Source organism: Aspergillus sydowii (assembly GCF_001890705.1).
Source record: "Aspergillus sydowii CBS 593.65 unplaced genomic scaffold ASPSYscaffold_1, whole genome shotgun sequence".
In the NCBI taxonomy this organism is placed as follows: domain Eukaryota; kingdom Fungi; phylum Ascomycota; class Eurotiomycetes; order Eurotiales; family Aspergillaceae; genus Aspergillus; species Aspergillus sydowii.
The window spans coordinates 1,914,673-1,940,545 of NW_024467859.1; the positions used below are offsets into that span (position 1 = coordinate 1,914,673).

The 25,873-nt window shown below is 50.7% G+C and overlaps 9 protein-coding genes across 9 annotated transcripts; 2 read left to right on the top strand and 7 right to left on the bottom strand.

Moving 5' to 3' along the window:
* Positions 1-364: 364 nt before the first annotated feature.
* On the bottom strand, positions 365-1,588 carry ASPSYDRAFT_1154979 (NAD(P)/FAD-dependent oxidoreductase; the record flags this gene model as incomplete). Its single annotated transcript, XM_040840010.1, has 1 exon — positions 365-1,588. One exon carries the CDS (start codon positions 1,586-1,588, stop codon positions 365-367), a length of 1,224 nt encoding a protein of 407 aa, XP_040707751.1.
* A 471-nt stretch (positions 1,589-2,059) lies between these two features.
* Positions 2,060-3,386, top strand: ASPSYDRAFT_63692 (uncharacterized protein). The gene is made up of 5 exons (XM_040850244.1): positions 2,060-2,106; positions 2,154-2,359; positions 2,389-2,499; positions 2,557-3,014; positions 3,068-3,386. The coding sequence occupies exons 1-5, from the start codon at positions 2,090-2,092 to the stop codon at positions 3,332-3,334; spliced, it is 1,059 nt and encodes a 352-aa protein (XP_040707752.1). The 5' UTR covers positions 2,060-2,089; the 3' UTR covers positions 3,335-3,386.
* Positions 3,367-5,479, bottom strand: ASPSYDRAFT_83982 (Zn(II)2Cys6 transcription factor; the record flags this gene model as incomplete). The annotated part of the gene is made up of 3 exons (XM_040851289.1): positions 3,367-4,395; positions 4,456-5,240; positions 5,293-5,479. The coding sequence occupies 3 exons, from the start codon at positions 5,477-5,479 to the stop codon at positions 3,367-3,369; spliced, it is 2,001 nt and encodes a 666-aa protein (XP_040707753.1).
* Positions 5,480-5,652: 173 nt separating this feature from the next.
* ASPSYDRAFT_140286 (NAD(P)/FAD-dependent oxidoreductase) lies at positions 5,653-7,001 on the bottom strand (the record flags this gene model as incomplete). Its single annotated transcript, XM_040841031.1, has 2 exons — positions 5,653-5,845; positions 5,899-7,001. 2 exons carry the CDS (start codon positions 6,999-7,001, stop codon positions 5,653-5,655), a joined length of 1,296 nt encoding a protein of 431 aa, XP_040707754.1.
* A 791-nt stretch (positions 7,002-7,792) lies between these two features.
* ASPSYDRAFT_139019 (fungal specific transcription factor domain-containing protein) lies at positions 7,793-9,631 on the bottom strand (the record flags this gene model as incomplete). Its single annotated transcript, XM_040840899.1, has 3 exons — positions 7,793-8,314; positions 8,367-9,244; positions 9,301-9,631. The coding sequence occupies 3 exons, from the start codon at positions 9,629-9,631 to the stop codon at positions 7,793-7,795; spliced, it is 1,731 nt and encodes a 576-aa protein (XP_040707755.1).
* A 718-nt stretch (positions 9,632-10,349) lies between these two features.
* Positions 10,350-12,285, bottom strand: ASPSYDRAFT_191921 (putative MFS allantoate transporter). The gene is made up of 4 exons (XM_040843652.1): positions 12,023-12,285; positions 11,942-11,972; positions 11,598-11,882; positions 10,350-11,548 (listed from the first exon to the last, which is right to left on the bottom strand). Exons 1-4 carry the CDS (start codon positions 12,206-12,208, stop codon positions 10,521-10,523), a joined length of 1,530 nt encoding a protein of 509 aa, XP_040707756.1. The 5' UTR covers positions 12,209-12,285; the 3' UTR covers positions 10,350-10,520.
* An 83-nt stretch (positions 12,286-12,368) lies between these two features.
* ASPSYDRAFT_38617 (uncharacterized protein) lies at positions 12,369-15,106 on the top strand. The gene is made up of 2 exons (XM_040845748.1): positions 12,369-12,863; positions 12,922-15,106. The coding sequence occupies exons 1-2, from the start codon at positions 12,855-12,857 to the stop codon at positions 14,950-14,952; spliced, it is 2,040 nt and encodes a 679-aa protein (XP_040707757.1). The 5' UTR covers positions 12,369-12,854; the 3' UTR covers positions 14,953-15,106.
* Positions 15,107-15,142: 36 nt separating this feature from the next.
* On the bottom strand, positions 15,143-19,022 carry ASPSYDRAFT_53564 (ubiquitin ligase complex subunit HRD3; the record flags this gene model as incomplete). Its single annotated transcript, XM_040848709.1, has 6 exons — positions 15,143-15,235; positions 15,303-16,010; positions 16,327-16,721; positions 16,779-18,713; positions 18,785-18,910; positions 18,980-19,022. The coding sequence occupies 6 exons, from the start codon at positions 19,020-19,022 to the stop codon at positions 15,143-15,145; spliced, it is 3,300 nt and encodes a 1,099-aa protein (XP_040707758.1).
* Positions 19,023-19,945: 923 nt separating this feature from the next.
* On the bottom strand, positions 19,946-25,372 carry ASPSYDRAFT_139296 (DNA-directed RNA polymerase II core subunit RPO21; the record flags this gene model as incomplete). Its single annotated transcript, XM_040840935.1, has 4 exons — positions 19,946-24,811; positions 24,872-24,942; positions 25,002-25,158; positions 25,244-25,372. The coding sequence occupies 4 exons, from the start codon at positions 25,370-25,372 to the stop codon at positions 19,946-19,948; spliced, it is 5,223 nt and encodes a 1,740-aa protein (XP_040707759.1).
* Between the last annotated feature and the right edge of the window lie 501 nt (positions 25,373-25,873).

Genomic DNA, 25,873 nt, shown 5'->3' on the forward strand with positions numbered 1-25,873 from the left:
CAAACGCCAAATCAATCCATACATGCAGACATATGGCAGCGACAGAGTTTTGACTGCCTGAGCGTGGAACAAGTTTACAAGCTCTATTACCTAGGGGGGTGTGTTAGAGATAGCTGGCTAGCCACCAGCCTTGCAGGGTTTTTGGTGTAGCGGTCTAGCGTCTCGTCAATTCATAAAGATATGGTGTTTCCTAAGGTGGTGCGCCAATGCTCAGGTTAATCAGGGATTTATAAATGTTTTGGCCATGGCCGGTTCAGAGAATGCGGACCCCGTAGCTAGCGAGGTTGAAGGCTCTGTTTGAGTAGACTTTGAATTGGATAAGGTATATTCTACAATATTGGATCCCTCTTCTAGAACCCATATCCTATATAACCGCCCTCTCCGTCAAAGGCCGATTCTCAACAATCCTCTTATACGAAAGTACACTGAGATCCAGCGTCTGGAACTTCCCATAGACAATCAACTCCGCAACACCACGTCCACAAGCAGGCGCCTGCTGGCTACCGTGTCCCGAAAAGCCGACGCAGAAAAGAAAGTTGCCGATCTCACTATGCGGCCCAACAATGGCATTATGGTCGAACGTGTTAAATTCATAATGGCCCATCCAGGAATCTGTCACCCGTGCAGTACCAAATTGAGGAACCCTGCGCGTGATGACAGGCAGAATCTTCTCCTCCCACGCATTCTCTGCGAAGCTGAAATCGTCCACCTCCACGGCCGTATCGGGCCCGATGGGCGGACAGCCCGCGAGGTAGTCCTTGACACCGTAAGACCGGAGATGGACACCCGACGGGTCGATAGTCAGGGGGAGGTCCTGGGGAAGACTTTCATCAGCAGAAAAGATGTAAGTGTAGCGCCGTCGAGCCTCGACAAGGAGGTTCGGGATTCCAGCTATCTTGGAGACGGAGGCAGCGCGGGTCCCTGCGGCGTTGACCAAGGTTCCGACAGTGATTCCTTCTCCGGTTTTCAGTTTGATGCTTTTCACCTTCTTGCCTCCTTCTAGCTCTGCGCCGATGACTTCGTTCGCGATGTACTCGACGCCGTTATCGCGGGCTGTGCTGCGTAGCCACTGAACCATGCCCCAGGCATTGAATGCGCCTTCGTCAACGAGATTCAGACTTGCGCTGTCGAGGTCGTCGGTGTATAAGAATGGATATTTGTCCTTTATATCTTTTCTTGATATGATCTTAGTGCCCGCCCCCAAGCTAGCCTGCAACTCCTGGTCCTTCTTCAGAACACCAGTGAACTTCTCCGAATCAGACAAGTAAAGATATCCTAAGTTGCGAATAGACGGTGTAAATGGGACATCGCGAGGGTCTGGAGGAAACTCAGCGCCGAAGCGCTTAACAAAGTCCGCTGCGTATTGCGCAATCTGGACGTTGATGGCGGTTGCGAATTGCTGGCGCATGCAGTTGTTGCTGGCCTTTGTGGCGGAGTACTCCAGTGACGGGTCTCGCTCGACAACCAGCACTGAGCCCTTGAAGTCTGGGTTTGTGGATAGGTGCCAGGCGATGGAGGAGCCGCTGGTTGCGCCGCCGACGATGACGACGTCGTAGTGCTGGCGGAGGGGGATGTTGCCTGTTTGCATTGTGATTTCAGTGCGATAATTAGAAGATGGATATTACATACCGATTCCTTAACAGTTCAAGGGTTATATATAGACATATCTCGTCATTGCTGTCGTGATAAGCTGCCGAAGTGTATTCTGTATATTCTGTTTTTGGGCATTCTCCACTTTCCCGGTGTCGCCATAAGTTGCCATTTGGTTATCAACAGGCAGGTTTCTCCAGTCTGCACTATTAGATACAGATTGAAATCCACTGTAGGATGATTATTAACGAATTTATTTCTGTGTTCAACAATTTAGAGATGTTTAACTGTTATCCGTATACTTCGTCGAGGCAGTTATAGTAACGGCAAGTGGAGAATCCCCACATTCCTGCAGTCGCGATCAACTGCCAGTTCGGTTTAATGAGTGGGTCTTCCCATTAGGAAGGTCTCCCCGGTCCATCTACATCTGCCATCTATTTCATCTCGTATTGCTCTTGAAACCCCTCATGTCACATCAGAACACCTCACAATCTATAAAATGTCTCGAATTTTCATGTAAGCCTTCGCAATAAATTACAGCCGGTTCATCTAACAGCCCCCAGTACAGGCGCAACAGGCTATATCGGCGGCGACGTCTTATACGCCCTGACACAATCCTTCCACTCGTCCAAGATCACAGCGCTCGTCCGCAGCGAGAGCAAGGCGTCACTAATTACGAGCAAGTATCCCTCCGTGACGCCCGTCATTGGAGATCTTGATTCCGCCGCGAGTATTACGAAAGAGGTTGCTGAGGCGGATGTTGTTCTACGTAAGTTAATGGATATACTATGCTATGAGATATGGATAGTATTGACTGTTTGTTGCGTGAAGATCTTGCCAGCTCGAACCATCTCCCTAGCGCTACTGCCATCGCGAAGGGTCTGACGGAGACGAAGCGGCAAAGTCCAGGTATGTACTTCCCCCTCTAAGCACCTTAAGACTCCTATCCTCCTTACAATCCCCTAGTCTGGATTCAAATCTCCGGCGCAAGCCTCCTCTCCGGCCCCGAAATCGCCAATGCCTCATACGGCCAAGCGCGCGCCCAAAATCACAACGACCTCCAGGGAGTCGCCGAAATCCGGGACATCATCTCGTCATCCCCCAAGCGGGCCGTGGATCACCTGCTCCTGGGCCTTTCTTCCAAACAACCGAATGTCCGAACGGCTATCATTTATGGACCCCTGATCTATGGACTTGGTCGTGGGCTTGTGAATCAGCGGAGTATCCAGCTTCCGGATCTGGCCAAGGCGACGATTCAGCGCGGGAAGGGGGTGCAGGTTGGGAAGGGACTGAGTTGTTGGAGTAATATCCATATTTCGGATCTGTCTGGGTTGATTGTGAAGTTGGTTAAGGAGGCAGAGGGCCGTGGACGCGGGGATTTGTGGAATGAGAATGGCATTTATTTTGCAGAGAATGGGAAGATGGTTCGTTTCTGCACGTCCCATATTTGGATAGTCCTTTGCTAACCGTGCTATAGCCATTTGGAGAAATCTCGCAAAAGGTGGCCGCGTTTGCTTTCCAGAAGGGTTTCGTTAAGAGTACAGATGTTCAAGAGATCGACGCGGGCACAGCAGATACATTGACCGCTCATGGAGCCGTTCTCTGGGGAACAAACGCCCAATACACGGCGTCTCGAGCACGAGAGCTCCTAGGCTGGAAGCCCTCTGGACCTAGTCTTGAAGAGGAGATTCCCAGAGTTGTTTCGGAGGAAGCTTCCAAGTTTGACCTTCAGTCTAAAATTTAGATATCGTATAGCCGTATATGTTGGAATAGAGTTCATGTTGCAATAATCGGACACCGCTCATGCTTCATCACATCAAACCAACTCAGCGTGTAGTCCTTCGTCTCTGAGCGTGCCTTCCAAACGCACTGCGCTGTCCCGACTGCAGCAGAAAATGGACCTAGCGAGGTGCGATGCCCTGTTGCTACCAGCCAATCTAGAAGACCTTTCTGTAAAGCGGGATCCAGCGCCTCGCAGGCCGCGACGAAACCAGGCCATAATATTGCCGAGTCAGGCGTATGCGTAAAAGGCGCAGCAGCGACACTTTCCTCGACACGCGCTGTCTCGTACCGAGTCAGAAAATCCAGACAATTGCGAACTGTATCTTGCAGGATCAAGGCGCTTATGTTAGGGACGCGCCGGTAGTAGAATAGGATTAAAGCCTGGTGCATGGCCTGTACCATGAAATCAGTTGCCGTCTGGATCTTCTGGTTCTGACTGACGTCCGTAGCCTGATCGTCCTTTATCGCTGCTGACTTAAATTTAGGAGATGACTCCCACGAGAGGATATACTTCTCTAGTAAGCTCGCGCGCCGTTTGAGTTCTCCCGCGATGCGCGCGTCCACAGTTGGACCTCCACGATTAAGCAATTCCTGCTCGTTCGCTAGACGGATAACCTGCGACAGAAGGGCCATAAGGGATTCCGGGATCCCGTAAATATCCGGGAAAAGCGTATCATCCCACTGGCCCATAACTTCTAGATGGATATCATTGTGGCCGATTTTCTTTCCCTTCGCTAGAGTGATGTCGATCTCAGCGTCTAGGATGTCGTTCGCCACGCGGAAACTCCGTAGCGAGTCTGGGGATGGCTCGATTGAGAGTAGGCTGGCGCTGGGACGCTCGGGGCAGATATCTAACAGGGCGCAGCCGCATGTGCTTTCGGCCATAATCCGGAGAAAGGTGTAGACGTGGTGCAGGGATCGGACTTTTAATGACTTGTGCGGTTTGGGGAGGCCGCGGATGCGAATGAGATACTCTGCGTCGACGAGGAAGGCTTGGGCGCTGGAGTTCTCGCCGTTGAATATCTGTCTGCATTAGTTGTGCTGTATTCTGACATGTCATAGTATGAACTGCCGGATACATACTGAGAGCATCACCATCGATAGAACAGCCATTAGAATCTCCTTATACTTGGCCCGACGGGCACCCAGGACTTCCTCGTTCAGGGCTGATTCAAGATGCTGTTTAGCGGCTTCCTTGAACCGGTTCGCTGATATTTCCAGACCACTGGCGGACTGATCGCGTGCATACTTATGAAGACAGCTAGCAGCAAGAAGGGAATAGAATAGTGACAGCCTGGTGTGGCTTGTAGTATGGTGAACGCTGAGCTCTGCAAACGCGCTCATTGCAGCTGGGAGATGGACTGCCTGCCAGGGACATTTCCGGCAGTTCTTTAAAGGAAATGAGAGTGAAATGACCTTCTCTTTGAAGTATCGCAACAGATCAGCGGCCTCGGGGGGTATACTCGTGCTTGCTGAGATCTCAAGAGACGGAAGGGGAGTCAGTGATAAAGAGGCGGACTGATATGTGAGGTCGAAAGATGGCAGGAGACTTTCAGGATCAACATTTAGCAAAGAGTCCGATACAATTCCGGCTTCTGTGACGTCGTACATCCCATCAAGCATAGAAGTGTCTCTTGCAATGGTTGGCCAGAGAAGCTCCCACTCTAGCTGGCCGGGCTCCATCTGGTCGAGCTGTGGTTCATCGTACTTAGCATCTGTAGACGCCCCAGACAGCACCAGAACACCAAAAGGTCCTTTAAATGTATCGACTTCCACGCTCTCAAGTTCCAGGTTGGCCAAGGCAGCGCTGGCAGACTGTTTACCGAGTCCGTTTCTCGTCATTTGTGACATCTTTTGTTGCTCCGTCTCTGCGTCTGTTAGCAAGCGGTCTTTGCATGGAATATATCTGCAACAATTTACCAGAAAAGAGGGGACGGCGGAATACTCGGTCCTTGTCATCGCTCGCCCAGTTCAACTGACGCTCGTAGCCCAGACATGCCAGGCCCTGTTGCTGGCAGTTGTGGCAAATGGGGCGGGCTTCGTCGCATTTTACATGACGATTGCGACAGGTTCCACAGCCTGTAAGAGTACGGCTTCGTGAAAGCATTCTGCATCGTCAAGTATCGAAGATTCTTCGAATACGAGAGATGCAGCTAGTGGAGTAAGTGGGCGATGGTGATGGCGCTGAATGTTTCTGTAGATTATTAAGCAGTCCCAAAAGGGAATGCCATTCCTATTTCAATCACTTATATTGTATTTTATTTATTTATTTATAAAATCTCACAGCTTCGCTTGCTCATGTGGTAGAAGCAGACGCCACGGCTGGCCTCCACGACTTCCATCTCCCTTCTTTGGCACCTCGCCCTTCCCATCAGACTCTCTGAGCCTCCACCTCTTACGCAGTTCATCCGACGCGGTGTTCTCAAAGCAATCAGCAATATACCGGCCCAAGACAGGCGCAAACTTGAAAGCACTGTAGCTGTTGTCAGTGAAATCTCCTTAGAATAAGGGTTTATGAGAACTCACTGTCCCGAACCACCTGTCGCAATGAAAAGCCCCTGCAATTCAGGATGCGAGTCTGCGATAAAGTCTCCTTCCGGGGTATCAGAGTACCAGCACATCCGCCTCTTCCACCATGGTCGGTCACCGAACTGTGGAACAAGCTGTCTGAGGCCGCCACGCAAGTGCTTATCTGCGTCCTCTGGGAGATATCCAGCATCGGCATTATTCCCAGCAAGCTTAGGCGAAGAGATTACACGCTTCCCGTCCTCAACTGCAACTTGATTTGCAACTCCGAATCCGTGGTGCGCAACCTTGAGCAGGTTGTTTCCTGGATAAGGTGGGAAGACAAAGACGCCCGTGCTGAAGTTCATGATGACAGGCATTCCTCGCAGCGACTCTGCTTCCTTGTGCGTCAACTTTACAAACCCCACCGACTGTCCTGACGCAGAGGATGCATGCGAAATCGGCAGCAACTGTCCTGACCAAGCACCAGTGGCGAGGATGGTCTGAGTTGCAAAAATGGGCTCTCCCTCAGCGACATTCACGCCCACAACGCGCTTGTCCCGCGGCCTGATTCGAAGCGACTTGGCTCGTCCTCGTGGACCCGTGATAAAGCTGACGCCTCGCTGGCTGCATTCCTGGGCCATAAACCGGACAGCAGACTGTGCATCTGCCCATCCCCCGCGAGGGTTAAAGTATGCACTCAGGCCCTCGGTTGCGGTAGGGAAGTTATCAAATCGGGATTTCAGACTATTAGCATCGGTGATTTCACCGCTGTAGTCCTGTAGTTTCTCGCTTGTGGCCTTGCTCTTCATCACATAAGAGGAGTCGGCATTTTTGTCAGCCATCAAGACAAATCCAGACTGGTGGAAGTGCTCTTTAAACGTGGTATTCCACTCCGCGAGTGCCTCACGGGCTAGTTTCGCGTAGAACTCGTCGGAATACTCCACGCGAATTATTCGCGATATATCGACACTGCTCCCGTCCGGAACAGGGACATTGTACCGATCGATGACTGTTATGTTCGTGTAGCCTCTTTTGCTTAACTCCAAGGCCGTGCCTAGGCCGAAAATCCCGGCGCCCACGATGAGGATGGAATCGGACTTGAGGTGTTCTGATTGTGTCATAGTGAAAGACTAGATAATAAAACGTCAGTAAACACCTCGCACCTCGATGAATATGTGCTCTATCTTATGACGGTTGGATGTTGGATTTAAATGATACTTGCCGAGCCCTAACGGACCCCGCGAACGCGGAGGTGAGCCCGTCCCCTCCGTCCAGGCCGGTGGATACCTACGGTGTATACATGGCAGGTAAAGATTGCTATCGGTTTCATTTTTATACATTCATACTTCATGCCATTTTTAATGCAATGCTGGTAGCTCATGTGGCAGTAACGGTTAAAAAGTCTGATTAGATCAATATGACATCTCTGCCATGTCAGGATTTGCAAAAGTCTGTCCTTTTCGGTGCCGGAGCTTTCTTGGTGCAGGTACTCAGGGCCTCGTGCTTGGATCGGTTCGGACATGTTCGATACTATACTTTGATCTATGGACACAGTAAATTCGAGAAATGGGGAGTGATGTAGCAATTGACCTGTATAGAGCATATTGACTTTTTGAGAAGTACTTGTTCATCTGCTCGCCCAACTCTCTTTGTGCGGGAAAACCCCGGGATTGACAAAAGATGCGCTTTAGAAAATAGAGATGCCTATGTAGACTTTACTATACTGACCAAGTCAGAAAACCAAGGCACTGCGGTATGGACTCTGTAGTACGTGATTGAAGATCCGCCAGTCAAAGTGGGGACGGCGACCCGGTGGCGGCTCCGTCTCCATCACCGACTTTCGTAGTATGAAATCGGAGGAAAGACTCCACGATGTCATGCCAAACCATTGTGGCGCCTCGAAATCGCTATTTCAATCGATCCGAGTATACATCGGGTCAGTCATGTCAAAGTTGAACCAATCATTAATAGCCCTCCCATAGTCTTCGGCCTGCAGGAAGAAGTCGCCCTGATTGACTATAGGCAAATCTCGCAACCCGTCGAACCCTGCCTGTGGTGTGACACTGATTCCTTGTCCTGTGGCCCCAATGGGCGTGTTCAATCCATGAAGTGAATACCGTGGGGTGTTATCCTCGGGCGCATAAGCAGAGATCTCCTTCCAAACTGTCTTATGGCCCGAGATGCCTGCACTGCCAACCATAGCGAACTCGGCGATGTCCGACTCGTGATGCTCATCCTCCACGTCGACAATGTCGTCAAACATTGAATTGTCCGCTATGGCGTCCACTCGGCCAGCCTTTTCATATATAAGGATATCTCGGAGCAACTGGGCGTCAATAGACCAGGAGACTTGGGGTTCATTCGGCCCACCAGATTGAGTACTAGTAGTTGGAACATTCGTAATGCTTTGCTCAAGTTTGCGAAGGTTCTGAGTCTAAGAGAACATTAGCTGTGTGGACAGCATTATAAATGCTAAAGGTTCATACCATCGAGAAAACGGAAGGCCAGATGGATCCCATGCGCTCCAAAAACCGCAGACACTTATCATAGCCCTCTTGTGCCTTCTGCCGAAGATTGTCATCTTTCACAAAGCTATGCTGTAAGTGAATCGTAGCAACCACAGCCACGCAGTGCGCAATCAACGGGTCGGATATTTGGAAATTCTGCGCTTCCACGAGGTTGAGGAAGCAAATAATCCACGCACTATGTCTCGAGATCTGATCAAACGACTGATGCATAAAAGTCTGCGGCATCATGTGCCGGAAATTCTTCAGTCGCATGGACAGCAAAAAAGGGTGGTTTAGTAGACTCGGAATGGCTGCATGGACAAATTGTATGAACAGCCATGGGCCCCAATAGTCTCTTCTCTGATTCAAAGCTTCTGGGGATACGCCCCCAAAATTGTTCGTTGCGAATCGATGTCTGAGTGGAAATTGGGAATCTAGCTCGAGGTTGCGCAATGTGACCAGTGAGTAGTCGGACTGGGGATTCCAGGGTGGAGGATCATCCGATCCGACTTGAGCTGCTGCGTAGGCTCGGGCCATATACCATACTTCAGCGGCTTGGGCCATGTAGAATAGAATACTGCGATCGGAGTCCTCCTCCGGGCCTAGCCCATGCAACAAAGGGAGTCTGCTTGATCGATGGTTGATTGGCTCCAAGCTATTGCCATTCTTGAATAGGCTTCTTATGCTCGTACTCTTTGTTGCATCAGGGACGGATGCTTGGAGGCATTGTAGAATGTAGATGCTTTGACAGCACAGAGAGCATTCCAACGGATCCCCCAGAGACGATGAAACTGGGAGACTACTCGCGAAATAGGAAGCCATTGAGAGGTCAAGGCCGGCCTGCATCACGTTTCCATCTTCCATGAACGTTAATCCAACTTTTCACGCTTGAGAGTTATTGCGTTCAACTCACCCGCAAAGCAGGCCACACTCAGAAGGCAGAGAGCTTGTAATGTGGAAAGCCTTACCTTGCCGTTTGTGACGCGTTCTACAATCAATCTTCGAGACTGGGAAGAGATTGAGTCTATCTCTTGTCGAGTGCTAGGTGTGAGCTGTCCCGGCGGGAACCGACGAGTCAACGACTGTATTGCCAGTCGAAGCTCCTTGTCACGGACTCTGAGGGACTCGCGGAAATTCTCTTGTCTAAATAGGCAAAGAGGTTGGTTGTGGCACCATTTCTGGTATAACTGACCAACTTCAAAGAGCGAGTCTTCCTCAGATGGAGGAATCAGCCTTTTAGACATTAGCTTGACATCTCGTAACACGAAGGCTTCTGTTGCACTTACATTCCAGGACTATGAAATGGCTGCGGTTGAATATTTTGTAGTGTTTCTGGTTGGGGCGCCGCAGTTTGTGTAGATCCAGACGGGCCAGTAAAAGCACCCACCGGCGAAGACTCTGTGTTGGAACGGCTGCATCAGAAATTATTAGTGCATGAGCGAGGCAGAAGCGAATCATATATGAGCCGTACTTTATTGAGCTCAGTACCTGGTCCAATTTCTCTTCAATTACATCCATTCGATGGTCCTGAACACTTCATCAATAACTAGATAAAGGCCGGAGATTCGATTAAATGATCAAGAGAATGATAGAATGGACTCACCAGGGTGCCATGATTGCCTTCTCGGTGATCAATTCTTTGGCTAGGCAGGCTAGGCCTATACTTGCACGACTGTCCGAGTCGTTGGCAAAACGAGCACTTTGGCCGCTCACCAGGACACTTGACCTTCTTCCGTCTGGATGGATGTGATTAGAGCTTCGAATTGGCATGCATACCTGGTCACACCTACCGACAGGGCTCGCAGGCCTGATGAGGCCGCCGTTGCCTTGACTCTTCCATTCAGGAGAGTCAACGAGGGAAAGCGAAATATCGAGACACTGAGTGACGAGGGTGAGTGATCGATCTGGAGTGGAATTGGAGTTGAGAGCGTCCTGGTTTACAGCGGTAACCATCTTGATTGGCTGTTCGGATGAATAATACGTATCTTGTTTACCAAAATTTATGCCTCAGGCTGACACACCGTCTAATCCAGACCGCATAACTATCTGCTTTGTCTTATATAAATCCATGACCAGCTAATCTAGTATATCGTCTATATAGTTTCAACTATAAATTATCCACATATCTTCCATCTAAAGCGCGTACCGGAAATCTTTCGACTGCATATCTGTCATATCCTTAAACCCATCCACAACAGCCCTATCCTGCCTTCCGATGCTTTCATCCACAGTCATATTCCGGTTTCGCCGGATATTCTCCATATTCATTATAATATAGGCAACACCAGCTGATACAATCATCCCCGCATAGCAGACCAGCAGCCCAGTCAGCGCGGAGTAATACCGGGGCGCCTCGCGCGCAAAGAAGATATTCGAACCCGCGACGTTTCCGCCGGCGTACAAGGTAAACCAGAGACCATTGGCAATGGAACGTTTTGTGTGTCCTGCCACGTTCGTGGTGAGCAGGTTCCAGGAGATGATAACCGGTGCGCCGATTATGTATTGGAGCCAGGTGCAGCCGACCAGTGTCCAGCGGTGCGTGAGGTCTGTGAAACGGATGCCTAGTAGGCCGCCGAACGGGATGAGGCAGACGACGGCGAGAACGATGCATCGGGAGTCGCGGACGTATGTGGAAATCAGACCGCAAATTGGGACGACGATGGCTTCGATGGCACCTGTGGGGAGCTGAAGAAGTGTAGCGTAGATGCCGGAGAACCCGTATCCTTTAATCAGGGACGAAGCGAAGTTGGAGACGCCGCCATTGATCACACCACAGGATATCCCCATTGCCAGAACACAGAGGACTTTAACGTCGTATGTCAATTCGAGCACTTGTCGGGATTTGAATTGCTTGGTTTTGACTCCTATCATATTTTCGGAGACGCGTTGGACGGCGATAACGCGTTGTCTATGGGTGAGAAATTTGGCTGAACTGGGTGAATCTGGAACAAACCAGAGGAAAAGTATTGCCGTAACGAAGTTCAAAAGTCCAATAACGAGGAATATGAGCTGCCAGCTCCTGAGGGAGGTGTTGTGGACATGGCCGAGGCCGAATCCAAGTAGGGCACCGACCATTGTTGCTGTTCCATTCGCTGATAGCCAGATGGCCATGCGCAAGGGTTGTTCAGACCGTTTGTAGAACATAGATGTGAAATTCATCACTACCCCTGTTAGCCTATGAATATCGACTATGGAAAGAAAACCGCGTACTGCAAGGGCTGACACCCGCTTCTGCCATTCCAAGAATGAATCTCAAGACTAGTATCCCAGCATAATTTTTCGCGCCAATATGGGCAATAACTAAGCCCGCCCAGATTAGGAGCACACTTCCCATGTACTTTGCCAGTGGCAGTCGCTGGATTAGAAGGTTCGAGGGAACTGCGAATGCAAGGTATCCAAAGTTGAAGATTGCAGCAACCCATGAGTACCTCTGGCCTTCCAACCCCAGGTCAGGGATCAGCGTATAGGCAGATGCATAGTTGAGCGATAGTTTGTCTAAATTTTGGTATATATCAGCTAACAGCCGCAGCAGTGTAGTGGTAGGTTAAGCACACCCAGAAACTGAATACAGTACGTCAGGTACAGCTGGCAACCATGTCAGTTGAACTCCCCCGTGTCGGACACTGGGAGCCTACAATCGGCATGATACGCCTGTCGAGAATCCTGCGCACCTCAGCGCCTTCACGCTCCAGTTCATCCGGAGTTATTTGATCAGCTTCGGTAAATAGCTGTGCTGCTATATCTCTAATTTCCCCTGTTGCAAGTTCACCAGTTTTCTCTACATTGGGCTCATTGGCTCTCATGTCTTTAGTGTCGGACATTGTGCGGGAAAATGATGGGGGACGGTAATCAACTAGATTCGACCAAATCTGACAACACAATGTAAGGTGGGATCTTTAATGAAATGTACCAGCGAGGTATTGCTCTTATACCTTTGTTGCCCATCATGCGCATCCGCGAAGCCCTGGTATCTTATCAGTGGCCCGTTGATAGAGGGGTAGGTCGTGTTATCTATCAACTATCTCTTGGCTGTCTATCGTTGCCAACTTTTGTTGCATACAGTGGCGCCTGGGAGCCTTCATTGCTATCATTAACTTCGGAGACCGCGGCCAATTAGTTGTGAGACATTGTTCGAGACTCCAACTTTACGGAGAAAATCGCGAATTAGCCTGGTTAGTCCCTCGGATGGACTTTCCCGTTGGGGTAACTGAGGGACGACGTAGATAGAGCTTCAAGAGTGGGGAAGCTCTCCATACTCATGGGAATGGTTCAGAGTGCAAGCCGAGGGTACAATGGCCTGAGCAAGCGATATCTTAGCATCAGTTCCTGAATCCCTCCCCGGTTTCATCGTTCTGGACGTTCGTTCTTATCAGCATTTCACCCTCATTCCAACCTATCGTTGTCGCAACCCGGCGACTTGCTTACATACCGAGCATATAATCTATCTAACAGCCGTTCGGATCTATAATGGGATCGGTAAGTGATTTCTATACCCAATATAAACAACAAATTTGAGGCTAATGGGGTATTCAAGGAGGTGCCGCAAACCCCAAGTCTCATCGACGCCAGCATCTCTGAGCTGCAAGAGGCTTTGACTTCGGGACGGACGACAAGTGTCGAACTAGTAGCACGATATCTGAGAAGAATCAGTGTGTACGATGCGTCTGGGCCTACTTTGAGTGCCATTCCCATTCTCAACCCGTCTGTTTTCGCGGAGGCCGAGGCATCCGATGCACGAAGAGCCGCCGGGCTCTCGCCTAGACCCCTCGAGGGTGTCCCTTACCTCGTCAAGGACAGTATTAAGGTAAATGGCATGACGGTTGCCTCTGGGTCTCCTGCTTTTGAAAATCTCATCGCCACGGACGATGCTGCCTGTGTGAAGATCCTTCGAGATGCAGGGGCAGTCCTTCTGGGCAGAACTAACATGCCCGCTATGGCATATGGGGGCATGCAGCGTGGCTCTTATGGCCGTGCTGAAAGTCCATACAACATGGAATATTTGACGGCAGCATACGGATCGGGATCCTCCAATGGTTCTGCCACGGCAACTGCTGCGAACTTCTGTGCCTTCAGCTTAGGATCTGAAACGGTTTCCTCTGGAAGGTCTCCAGCATCAAATAATTCGATTATTGCATACACGCCGTCCAAGGGCCTTCTGCCAATACGTGGGGTGTGGTCACTGTACCCAACATGCGATGTATTGGTGCCTCACACGCGTACCATGCCCGATCTCTTCCGGGTGCTCAATGTGCTCGCCGTCACTGATACAACCCCTAGAGGAGACTTTTGGAATGAGCAAAAGATTATTCCATTCCCGTCGGTTGAGACCATCCGTCCATCCAACTTCGAGGAACTAGAGAAGCCGTCTTCACTCCAAGGGAAACGGTTGGGAATACCATCCATGTTTATCAACGGGGAAGACCCTTTGCCAAACAAAATACACACAAGAGCTTCCATAATGAAGCTCTGGGAGTCGACAAAGCGTGAACTGGAATCCTGCGGTGCCACAGTTGTCGAGGTCGATTTCCCCCTCATCTCCTCGTATGAAGCCAACGTCCATCGCAATCAACTTGTGACCATCAAAGATCTCCCAGAGAAATGGCCCGCAAGAGAAAGAAGCGATCTTGTCGCCCACGCTTGGGATGACTTTTTGGCTACCAACGGCCAGCCAGGATTAGATTCTCTCACCTGCGTGAACCCAGACGATATCTTCCCCCTGGCTCCTGGGTCCCTCCGCGGCGCACCGATCCCAGCGAACCAGCTTCAATGGAAGCAAATCGTCGAATATCCGAAGACCAAGCCGAGCTCTATTTTCGATGTTCCAGATATGGTGCGAGCACTGAAGGCCCTGGAGACCGCACGGAAGGAAACGCTAGAGGAGTGGATGGACAGGCAAGGCCTTGATGCAATAGTTTTCCCAGCGAATTCGGACATTGGGCGCGCAGATTCCGATGTTAATCACGAATCTTCTCAGTTTGCATGGACAAATGGGGTGAAGTATTCCAATGGAAACCAGGCTATCCGTCATCTGGGTGTTCCTACTATCTCGGTCCCGATGGGATTAATGGAGGACACGAAAATGCCTATCAATTTAACATTTGCAGGAAAGGCGTACGAGGATATTAAGCTTCTTGAATATGCATATGCCTTCGAGGCAGCGACAAAGCACCGCGCGGTGCCGCCACTGGTACCTGGACTGGATACGGATGTTTTGAAGACTCCACGTAGTGAAGGCTTCGCAACTCTCACGCATGCCGAAACGGCACAGATCGAAGTGCTAAGCCAGTCTAAGGAAATTGTCGGTTCAACTGTTAGTGTTCAGGCTCGAGGAAGTTTGAAGCTCGGCGGGAATACCAGAGTGGAAGATCTCAGCTGCTATGTCAACGGGAATCCGGTTGAGGTAACTGTGGAAGGAAATCAATGGCAGCTGGCAACAACATACGCCAAAACTGCTCGTGACAGCACGTGGTCTCGATGGAGCAGCCCAGCTGCCCACCAGGTCATAGTCATTCTTGTTGCGTGCTTTAGCAACACGCCGGCAGCTGGAAAATTACTTTTGCTCTAGAGTCTTTCGGTAGACGGTGGTAGTACCCCGAGAAATAAAAGAAATGTTGATTGAGTAAACGGTTTCGCTTGGGGAATAACATAGCACGCTTATCACAAACAAATAAAAACAGAAGACATTACATGACGCATTATGCTCCAGCACATAAAAGAGTAAAGATGTCAGTACGGTAATCGAAAACGCAGCTCTCTCATCCCTTAATCCATTTCTGATCAGCCTTGTCGTACCCTATAGACTTCAGATCAATGTTGAGCGTCTTTAGCATCATATCCATAGTAAACTCCTGCAAAAGCATGTTCCAGATCAGCAAAGGCCACCCACGAACGGCAGAGGAAAACCGTCAAACCTACCTCAGGTTCATCCTCCTGTTCCTTAACAGCATCCTTCTTTATTTTCTCCTTTTCCTTCTCAATTTTCCGAATCATCTCCTCCTTCCTCTCCCTCGCCTCATCTTCATCAAAATTCAAACCCTCCGCATCGACATTCCCAAACCAAGTCTCCATCTCCTCCTGCTCCCACCTTGCATCATCATTCCGCATCCGCTCGCGCCACGCCTTGACCCCTCCCATCCGCGAGATACGCTCCTGCGCACCCGAAAATACCTCTTCTGCTGCATCCTGGCTCACCTTCTTCCACTTGGCAATCAATGCCTCCAGCTCCTCGTCTCTATTCGAGGACTCGATCCGCAGAGCCTGCTGGACGGTATCAAGCTCAGATCGTAGGTTCGACAAGCGTGACTGTGCTTCACGCTGTTGTTTCTGGATATTTGCGATCTCTGGGTCGGTGGGCATCGGCTTTCTAGTTGCAAAGCCAGGACGTTGACCGAGGGGTGGTCTTTTGCGGTTATGCGGGGGTGTAGACAATTGGTTTGCAGGAGTGGGTGTACGGAGTGGAGGTTGAATATTTGCTGACGTAGATTCGGTAGACTCGGTAGGTTTAATAGAAGTAGCATCGGGTGCCTCTACTTCCTCGGGCCTGGGGTTTGTATTTTCCTCTTTCACTGTCGGTGTTGGTCTGCGGAGAGGGGACTTGAATGGTTTGGAGAGGGCGCTTGATGCCTGTTCGAGACGGCGGCGTTTGACATTCGGGGTTAATGAAGACATCGTGGAATCAATCAGTGATATTTATTTGAATTACATGGTTTCATCAATCGAGCACTTTTTCGGTATGAGAGGGAGAGAGGATGGAATGTGGTTGTTGATGGTGGAAGAACTAAGGTGCAGGAGAGAAATCATTTATCGATAAGATAGTGCCAGACACAGTGACGTCTTCATGCTGGCCTCAGGCAACTACATTGAAAATAAGACACCATGTTGAAGATCATACATGTTCATATAAAATTCAAACTCGTAAAATACAATTCTAATGGCCAACACCTCCGGCCACCCATTGAGCAAACTCTGGTTCTCCAGGGCGAGGAAAGAAACCACGGTCGTTCCCGTTGGCTTGCCCGGCTGCGTTGGCGTTTTGGTTATCGTTTGGCCTCTGGCGATTATTCCGTTGCTGCCGCAGGTACACCAACACCATGAGAGTGGCAGCCAAGGATAGAATAATAAGACCTTCCAAAATGCTTTCGTCAATGTCAAGCTCGAGGTCGTCATAATAACCATCCTCGTGGTCGTCCATGCGATGGTAGTCTCCTGATAACATATCATCATCATCCGCTTCGCCCTGTTTATACAGCTGTGCGCGGTAGGCAGCATCTTGCTCTTCATCGTTCTCAATGAATGCAGCGACCCATTCACTGAAGGTACGGCGGGGCTTTGGCTCTATGATGAAGTTAGTACTCGCTCTCAAAAAGAATCAGCAATGGGAACCCGTCGTACCATCATCTTCTCGAATGGAGTTGATCTTTCCATTGGTGAAGCTGTTCCACGCACTTCGTGCCCGAAGTTTTAGCAAGCTTAGCTTAACAGGCAAGTATGCTTCATGATTTGTCGCTAACGCAAGATCGTAGTATCTCTTGGCCATATGGAAGTCCTGCTCAACGGCCACACCATTTTCATGCATCCAGCCAAGATTCCAATATGCCTGCGCACTGTAATGAGCTTCAGCGGCCGTGTGGTAACACGTAGAAGCCTTCTCGGCATCAATGGCGATACCGGTCCCGCTCAGGTAGTAGTCGCCCATTTTGAGCAGAGAGTCGATATTCGCCTGCTTAGCCGAACGAGTCCATTGAATAAGAGCTAAAGCGGCATTTCGGAGTAATGATGGCCGAGGCTTCTTCGCACCGGGAAGGATTTTCTCCAGTGGTAGTAATGAGCGCTGTTCATCGAGAATGAATGCAACATTCGCCTGGGCATTCTCATACCCTTGTTCCGCGGCCATGAGAGTCGGAATAAACGCTCCCTCTTTGTCGCCAGTCTCATAAGCGTCATTTGCCTCAATGAAGGAAGAGTGGATAATTTCTGCTTTCTCAGCGACCATCTTATAATAGGATGCAGCGAGCCCGCAATGCCGCTGTCGCCCAACGCCGCTGTTAGCTAGCTCCGCTAAATAATAGAACGCTTCCATCCATCCCCAGCGTGCAGCCAGCTCGAAATATTTCGTAGCCGTCACAACATCACCCTGATCGAGGAACAAAGCGCCCAGCCGCGTTTCGGCCGCCGGGAAATCTTGATCGGCCGCGGCTTTGAAGTAGGACGATGCTTTAAAAGCGTCTTGCTGCATCCCGTAACCATGCAGAAACATGAGCCCAATTTGGTGCTGGCAGAGCGGATCCCCGTTGGCTAACCCGAGTTTGAACCAGGCATAAGCGGTCTCGAAATTTTGGTCTACGCCTTCACCGCGTAGATACATAAGGCCAATATGACCGGCCGCTTTGGCAGCTGCTTTCTCGATCCCAGCGGGGTGGTTCGGGTTGAGCGAACCATCCTTATTCCAGTATCGTTTCGTCACCTGCTTGAAATACCTCATTGCCTTCTTATAGTTCTTGGGAAGGCCTCTCCCGCCATCATAGTACATCTTTCCTAGGTTCAATGTCGCCGCGACTTCACCCTTCCGAGACATGAGATCCAAGTATTCCAGGACATCTTCAAGGCTGGCCTCGGTAACAGCTGAGCTACCACGCAGCGCATTGTGCCCGGAACTAGATACACTAGCACCTTGGCCATAAACGCCGCCCTCTTCGTCAGCCCAGCGGTATGAATCACGAGCCATATTGTGGCCACCGGGTGGCCCAGATCGATGATACTCAATAGCTTTATCCGCCACGCGCTTGTAGTAGAAGGTTGCTTCGTCGCAATTCCTGGGCGTACCAATACCGGCATGGTTTCGATACGCAAGAGTCATTTCCGATTTGCTATTCCCCGCCTCCGCGGCAAAAGTGTGGTATAATAACGCCTTGGCTTGGTCGCGTTCAACCCCGCCGCCAATCCCTGTGGCGTACATAAAACCAAGCATATACTGTGCCGTACTGTTTCCATCCCACATAGCCAAGCTGTCATACCAGCGGAACGCCTGCTTAAAGTCCTGGGGATGGGAAAAGTTGCCGTAAAAGTTCATTTCCGCGAGTAGGAACATCGCATCGGGGTCGTGATCCTCTACCGCCGCAATGGTAAGTTCATCGACAGCTTTCGCGATACTCGGGTGGATGTGTTTTCGCGCTTCGCTACTCGACGGTGGTCCGTTCATGAATAGGATTCGGAAGGCTTCTTGGGCGTAATACCAGGTGTAGCCGAGGACGCCAGACGGCTTTCCTGCGGGGATATTCACGGGTATCTTAGCTTCACGCAGCGTCTTGAGCGCGTGTTGGACGTGCTCTAAGATAAGGTATACGTTAGTAGGAAGCAGACAGAACATGCGCAGTCACAGGGGGGGGAAGATAGATCACCATTTGGAGGAGCATCGGAGTCAGAGGCATCGCCGGGGGAAAATTGTGAACCCTGGGCGACGTCTGTGAGTGGATATTGATCATTGTCAGGTCCCCTGGCCTCGAGAGCGAGTACTCGCAGGAACACTGGAATAGCGAGAGCCGATATCAGCAGTGGTCCGCGACGTCGAGGGTCGTCCTCGAGGGGTTACTTACATAGCGCCAAGGGCAGGAAGCGCCATAGCCACATGTTCTTCATCTTGCTTGAAAGAACTGGATAGGAGTGGGCAAGGAGAAACGCATGGCGACTGCTCCCACTACCAGTTCAACGGCGATTTATGAAAGAAGGATGGATAGAGCTGTCCTGTCAGCCGGGGTCAGTCCGAAGCTCGCGCGTCACGGCTGTTGGCCACCTGGCGTTGCGGAGCTTCATTACGCCGATTTCTTGGCAACCACATGATTCATACTTATTCTCTCTACATACACAACTACGGTACAAAGAATCAATGTCTCGTAAGATCTTTCATTTTCAAGTTTTTTAACAGTATTTTTGCGCTCCCCCTCGATCCAGGACTATCTTATCTAAGAATGTATACAGTTTAAAAAAAAGGAAAACTCCGATCGCGCGCGATACTAACAATCTCATCTCCATGCAACCCGAGGCAAACAAAAAGGAAAGAGGGCCATCGCATCTCAGCATGCTGCTTGAAAGCGTTGATGGAGCCCAGGAGCCTTCCGCTCTCAGCAAAGTCGGTTGCCATGTCAATGGTAAGGAAAAGAAACGTAACGTAACACATCACCAGTCCATGGGAATTTGTTCACAATCTCAGGGGGGTCGGCACGAAGGCTAGAAGTAACCGTCGGCAGGCGGTCGAGGTTGGGGCGTGAAATAAATCACATACATTAAGACGGAAGACGGAGAAAATAGTGTAGAAACGAAGAAGTCGAAAAGAGGCTAGGCATGCCCAAATTGCAAAAGATATAACCAACCAATTCCGCAGCGAAAATGCAAGATGTTTTCTTTTCTTGTTTCAGGGGAATTTGAATGCGAAAAGTGATAGTACAAGAATACAACAGAAGCCATGAAGAGATCGCTAATAAAGGTTACCACTTCACTGACGAGGAGACCTATTGAATCAATGTTAGTATGAGCACTTGCATTGCGCCGTCTTGGCAGTTGACTTACGTAGGGCTATAGGCCGGCGACGTCGGGCTGTAACCAGGAGACGTTGGGCCTCCAGGCGAGGTCGGCGAGCCGGAGAAGTTGGGAGACGTGGGGGAGTACGACTGGGGGCTTGTAGGCGACCACCCAGGGGACGTAGGTGTGTATTTCGGAGAGGTAGGTGAAGTAGGAGACAAGTGTCGAGCACCACCAATAGCCGGACTGGTAGGACTGTAACTTGGCGAGGTTGGGCTGAAGGCTGGTGAAGCAGGACTGAAGCTCGGCGAGGTAGGGCTGTAGTTTGGAGACGTCGGTGAGAACCCGGGCGAAGTAGGGGAGTACGAAGGTGACGTCGGTGAAGCCTGCCCAAACGCCGGCGACGTTGGAGAGTAGGCCGGCGATGTCGGTGCAAATGACGGACTGGCGGGCGAGAATCCCGGAGATGTCATGAACCGAGGGCTGGTGATACCCATGCCTGGCGATGTAGGAGAGTAGCTGGACGTGGGAGAATATCCAGGCGACGTAGGGTTGGCACTGAACGGACTGGTGGGTGAGTATCCTGCGGGGCTAGTGGCAGCAGGACTGAATCCACCAAAGCCGCCTGAGGGCTGGTACTCCGTAAAGCCACCAGGAGTCTCAGCGCCCGCCTGGCGGATGGGAGAGAAGTTTGAGTCGGGGTCAGGAGTACCGATGTAGGCGCTTTCCTGCATAGGCGAACCAGTATCGTACTGCGTCGCAGCGCCGTCCGATATAATGGCATCCTTTGCACCCAGAGCGCCCATGACTCCATAGCGAGCATTATTCGAAACGACAGTGTTGAGCATGCCTTGGTCAAGGAAGACGTCGAATTCGCCAGTACCCGCGGGTGCCATTTGTCCCAGAATCAAGTTCTCCGATACACCACGGCAGTCGTCAAGTTCGCCAAAGGCAGCGGCCTCTAGAAGGATTTCAACCGTTTCTTCGAAAGAGCAACGCATAAGTGCACCATTATCGGCACGGTTAATACCGTGACGAGTGACTGGAGTCAGGTAGCCTCGCACAGTCATCACGTCGACCAAAAGTGCCAGGTGACGGTGGTTGACGTAGGATCCGTCGAAAGCCAACACTTGCGTCAACTCACGGAGAACAGCCGTTCGTGCTGCCTCAATACCAAACACCTCAAAAATTTCAATGAACTGATTGGAGTACGTTCGGCTGGCATCGACGCCCGGAATCGCCAGAACCTCACCAAGAGAAGAACCACTAGTTTCGAGGACCCACTCTTTACACAACGGGTCCGTCTTGCTAGTGAACAAGGACCCGTCTTCCAGGACACGGACCTTGCTCTTCTCGTTGATGAAAGCACGCTCAACCCCAGAAACACCACGCAGAGTCAGTGTATCCAGAAGGTGTTGCTCCAGTTTCTTCAATGTAACATCGTATTCGATGTCATCGTCCTCATCATCTTCCTTGTAATCCTGGATCTGACGGATACGGATGACCTGTTCGTCCGCGTTGTTGTCACTAAAAATGACAGCGATGTCCTTGGGGTAGGCCTGTTTGATCTTAGTAGCGACGTCTTGCACAGTGAGACCCTTGTCAAGAAGCTGCGGGCGGCTCAGAATGATACGAAGCAACCACTTAGACTGGTGAGACGAGTCGTCGGTGACATCTTCCGGAATAATGAAGTAAGATTCAACCATATCCCGATCGTTTTCGATGACTGTCGACTGGATGTCAGGATCATAGTAGATCTCCGTCGCTTCCGTGATGGATCGCAAACTGGTGTGCTCAACAGCGCTACGGAGCTGTTTGGCCCCTTCCTTGTCAAAAGACCGTGCAGGCTCTTGGTAGACAGTCATGGACGGGGTCTTGATATTGGTCGCAACGTTCAAAATTTCCTTTAGACGAGGCACACCAAGGGTAACGTTCTTAGATGAAACACCAGCAAAGTGGAAGGTGTTCAATGTCATTTGGGTAGCCGGCTCACCAATGGACTGAGCGGCCAGAACACCGACCATCTCACCTGGCGCCGCGGCCGCCTTGGCGAAACGAGATTCAATAGCTCCAAGAACGTGTTGGAAGGCAAGTTTGTTCATGGAGTATTCAGTTACCAATCTGCGGAATGCAAGGCGACTGCGCAGCTGGGCCTTGAAGAGCAGAGTTGCACTCTCTTGTGCCTCCTGTGAAATGGTATCGTTACCGCGTACAACCAACAGTCTATCGAGTAGGGATTGCACCTGAGGAATAACTTCCGCAGGGTGCAGATCACTGATGGTTCCTTCGCGGATTCTGAAGGTGGTTCGAGCCATTTCGAGGATACGCTGAACGTTGATGGGAAGTTGCATCATCTCCTCGTCTTCCTTGGCCACACTGCGAAGGAAGGCCCGAGCCTTTAGTAACTCCTCCCATTCCTCGTCCAAGTATCTCTGGACCTCAACATCGCCAGCAATTTCTTTGGCTTGCTCCAGCACTTCAGGGCCGAGGCTGCGCTCGGTGTCCATGAGGTCAACACGGAACCGATCTCTGAATTGGTTGTCCGAGCACTTGATGATATCAACGCGCTGGTTCTCAATATGTGCACCATCGAGACCATCCTCTCCGTAAATGAACTGAACAATATCACCCAGCGAGTTACGGACAGTGCCGTCATATTTGACCATGACCTCCTCAAGCGCCTTAACCAGCTTACGCTGAATATAACCAGTTTCGGCGGTCTTGACAGCAGTATCGATCAAACCTTCTCTACCAGCCATAGCGTGGAAGAAGAACTCTGTGGGGGTTAAGCCACGAAGATACGAATTCTCAACGAACCCTCTGGATTCCGGAGAGTAGTCGTCTTTCGTAAAGTGCGGCAAAGTGCGGTATTTGAAACCAAACGGAATACGTTTACCCTCAACGGATTGTTGACCCACGACGGCCGTCATCTGTGAGATGTTGATCGTTGAGCCCTTCGAACCAGAACGGGCCATTTGAATGGCGTTGTTCAAATCCTTCAAACTCTTCTCGGTCTCGCTACCAGCTTCATCACGCGCATTGTTAAGCGCACGGGAGACCTTACTCTCAAAGGTTTCACGCACGTTCATACCAGGAAGGGCTTCAAGTGTGTTGTCAGTTGCGCTGGTGGTGATTTCTTCGACTTCCTGCTTCCGAACGCGCACACAGTTCTCAATACGCTGAATCGTGAGCTCGTCAGGAATAGTGTCACCGATACCGATACTGAACCCGTTGTGAAGTAGCCAGTAGCCGACAATTGCTTGGGCACCGTTGAAGAAAGCAACGGCAGTATCTGGCCCATATTCATTGAAGATAGTGTGGATGACACCACCACCACTCGCACCGACAGTTTTCTTGGAAAGCATTCCATACATCAACTGTCCACTATGGATAAGGAGCCCACCATCGTTAAGAGGAGAGAACTTTTCAGAAAGTGGAGAACCATCTTTATCAACCCGCAAAAGGTTAAGTCCAGACGGAAGCGCCATGCTGATCATCTGTTTTCCTGTCCATCTAGGTCTAGGTTTCAAGATTGCAGGCGGGGGGATAACACCATCCCAATCAGGCACCCACATCATAGTGTTCATAACCTGCTCCTTGCTGAGGAAAATGTCACGACGACAGATCTTGTAGATACCGCAGAGGGTATCCTGCACGATACCCATAAGAGGGCCGTTTCGCTGAGGAGAAACGATGTTGTGCGGCACAAGGGCAAGCTGGCTGAGCTCCGCTCGAGACTCTTCGCTTTGGGGGACGTGCAAGTTCATTTCATCACCATCAAAATCAGCGTTGTAAGGTGTGGTAACGGAAAGGTTGAGCCTAAAGGTCGAGTAAGGCATCACCCTAACGCGATGACCCATCATGGATTCTTTGTGAAGGGACGGTTGTCGGTTGAAAAGAATGACATCCCCATCCATGACGTGGCGTTCAACTTTCCAGCCATACAAGAGCTGCTGCCCGCCTGCCCGCTTTGCGTGTCGAAGATCGATGCGCTCACCATTGTCCCGGACAATGTACCGAGCGCCAGGATGCTCATTCGGACCGTTCATAACAAGCTGCTGTAGTTTCTCAATATTGTAGGGCGTGACAACCTCGGGGTAAGTCAATGTCCTCGCAATACTCCTTGGAACACCCACTTCGTCAAGCGACAGGTTTGGATCACCAGTGATCACAGTACGGGCAGAGAAGTCTACACGTTTTCCCATCAAGTTTTGACGTAGACGACCCTCCTTACCCTTTAAGCGGCTTCGGATAGCCTTGACAGGTCGGTTGGACTTTTGCATAGCCTTTGGCTGGCCAGCAATATCGTTGTCCATGTACGTAGCAACGTGATACTGGAGCAAAGACTCGAACTCGCGCACGACGTGCTCTGGCGCACCTTCCTGCTCACAACGCTGGACATTCTGGTTTGCTCGGACGATTTCAGCCAGTTTATAGGTCAAATCATCCTCGCCTCGCTGGCCAGAAGTGCTACCACCGACAAGCACACTGGGACGAACAGGAGGAGGTGGGACAGGCAGCACCGTGAGAATCATCCACTCAGGGCGCGCATAGTCATTGCTCAACCCCATGATGCGAACATCTTCGTGGGAAATGTTGCGGAAGACGTTAAGCGCAAGTTGGGGAGTGAGGGTTTTCTTCTCAGGTTGTTGCATATCCATTTCATCCATCATGCTCTTAGAGGGCTTCCAAGTTCCAACGAGTGAGATACCTTCCTTCCGAACGGTCGGCTGTGCATTGCCGCATCCACCGTGAAGTCTCGCAGGTTTTGAGCTTTCCTTGCCGTACTCGTCATCGTCCGGAGGTGGGTCCGCCTCGCAAATCAAAACATCCTTTGAAAGCCGCCAGATGTGGTCAAATCGTCGCTTCGGGTCTCGAATCCGCAGGGCATCTAAGAACTTCGGATCGGACTGGTCTCAAGTCAGCATAATTGCCATGTTAGATTTGCCATCCCATAAGGGATGACTAACCGTGTTGGCTTTGATCTTGCCACAGTTGTGGCAGACCGTCTCAAGCAACTTCTTGATTCTCGTCAAGAAACCTGCGGGAGTGTCAGCTCCATCATTTCCATGAGTTCTTTCCTGTGGATAGACTCCTTACCGATGTGGAAGACCGGAGTGGCAAGCTCAATATGCCCGAAGTGCCCCGGGCACTCCTTCTGACCTTCTTCACAGGTCTCGCAGTTCCACTGTCGGTCAATAGTTCCCATACGCGGATCATTAAGACCTTTGGTTCGTGGGCGTTGCCTTTGCTCATCCTACAGTTGATTTTGCGTTAGGTTATATTTGTTTTTGAACACAAAGACCCGTTTCAGCAAACAAAAAAGAGAACAAAGAACTGACCATTGTCTCAGGGTATTCCACATGCACCACACTCATCCGCTTGATCTCCTCGGGTGAGAAGAGACCAAACTGGATTTCCTTAATTGTGCGCAAAGGCGCCTTGGAGTAGGGAAAGTAGACGTTCGCCATGATGAATTATGACGCGAAAACCGGAAGCAATCACAAGGCGAGAAAAGTCGACGTAAACGACGATATAAAAGCTCTAGGAACCGCGAAAGGTCGATTTCTGGCGTCTTATATCCGTTAGTTCACAAGCAAAAGCAAGCGACTAATGAGTGGTGTTGCGAGCAGAGGGCCGGATGAGGCCTCTGGCAGCCCTTGCCACGAGGGCGCCTGGCACCCTATCCACGACTTCGCGAAGCTCTGAAAAGGCCGAAAAGGGGGAAACCACGGTCGGCGACGGCGATAGTCGAAATCGTCGGAAAATATCGCGATAAACGCGATGATCGGGGTGGTGTTGGTGGATGGGTGAACAGCGTGTCGGGGTGATGAAAGGGAGACGTTGGTTGTGAAGTTAGTCGGCGACGGGGAACGAGTTTTCTGAGCCGCAGCCTGCTGTTAGCGCGGGTTCTCTAAAGCTCTGTCACCCCAACCTCATTACGGTGTTACCACCAATGACACGGTGAGATA

Bases quoted from the DNA above. Each gene is read 5' to 3' on its own strand.
- ASPSYDRAFT_63692 (XM_040850244.1), top strand. The intron at 2,500-2,556 runs GTATGTACTTCC...ACAATCCCCTAG, and splicing joins GACGAAGCGGCAAAGTCCAG to TCTGGATTCAAATCTCCGGC. The intron at 3,015-3,067 runs GTTCGTTTCTGC...ACCGTGCTATAG, and splicing joins TTGCAGAGAATGGGAAGATG to CCATTTGGAGAAATCTCGCA.
- ASPSYDRAFT_191921 (XM_040843652.1), bottom strand. From the start codon at position 12,208: ATGTCCGACACTAAAGACATGAGAGCCAATGAGCCCAATGTAGAGAAA. The intron at 11,883-11,941 runs GTGTGCTTAACC...ACCAAAATTTAG, and splicing joins GTACTGTATTCAGTTTCTGG to ACAAACTATCGCTCAACTAT. The intron at 11,549-11,597 runs GTACGCGGTTTT...TAACAGGGGTAG, and splicing joins AGCGGGTGTCAGCCCTTGCA to TGATGAATTTCACATCTATG.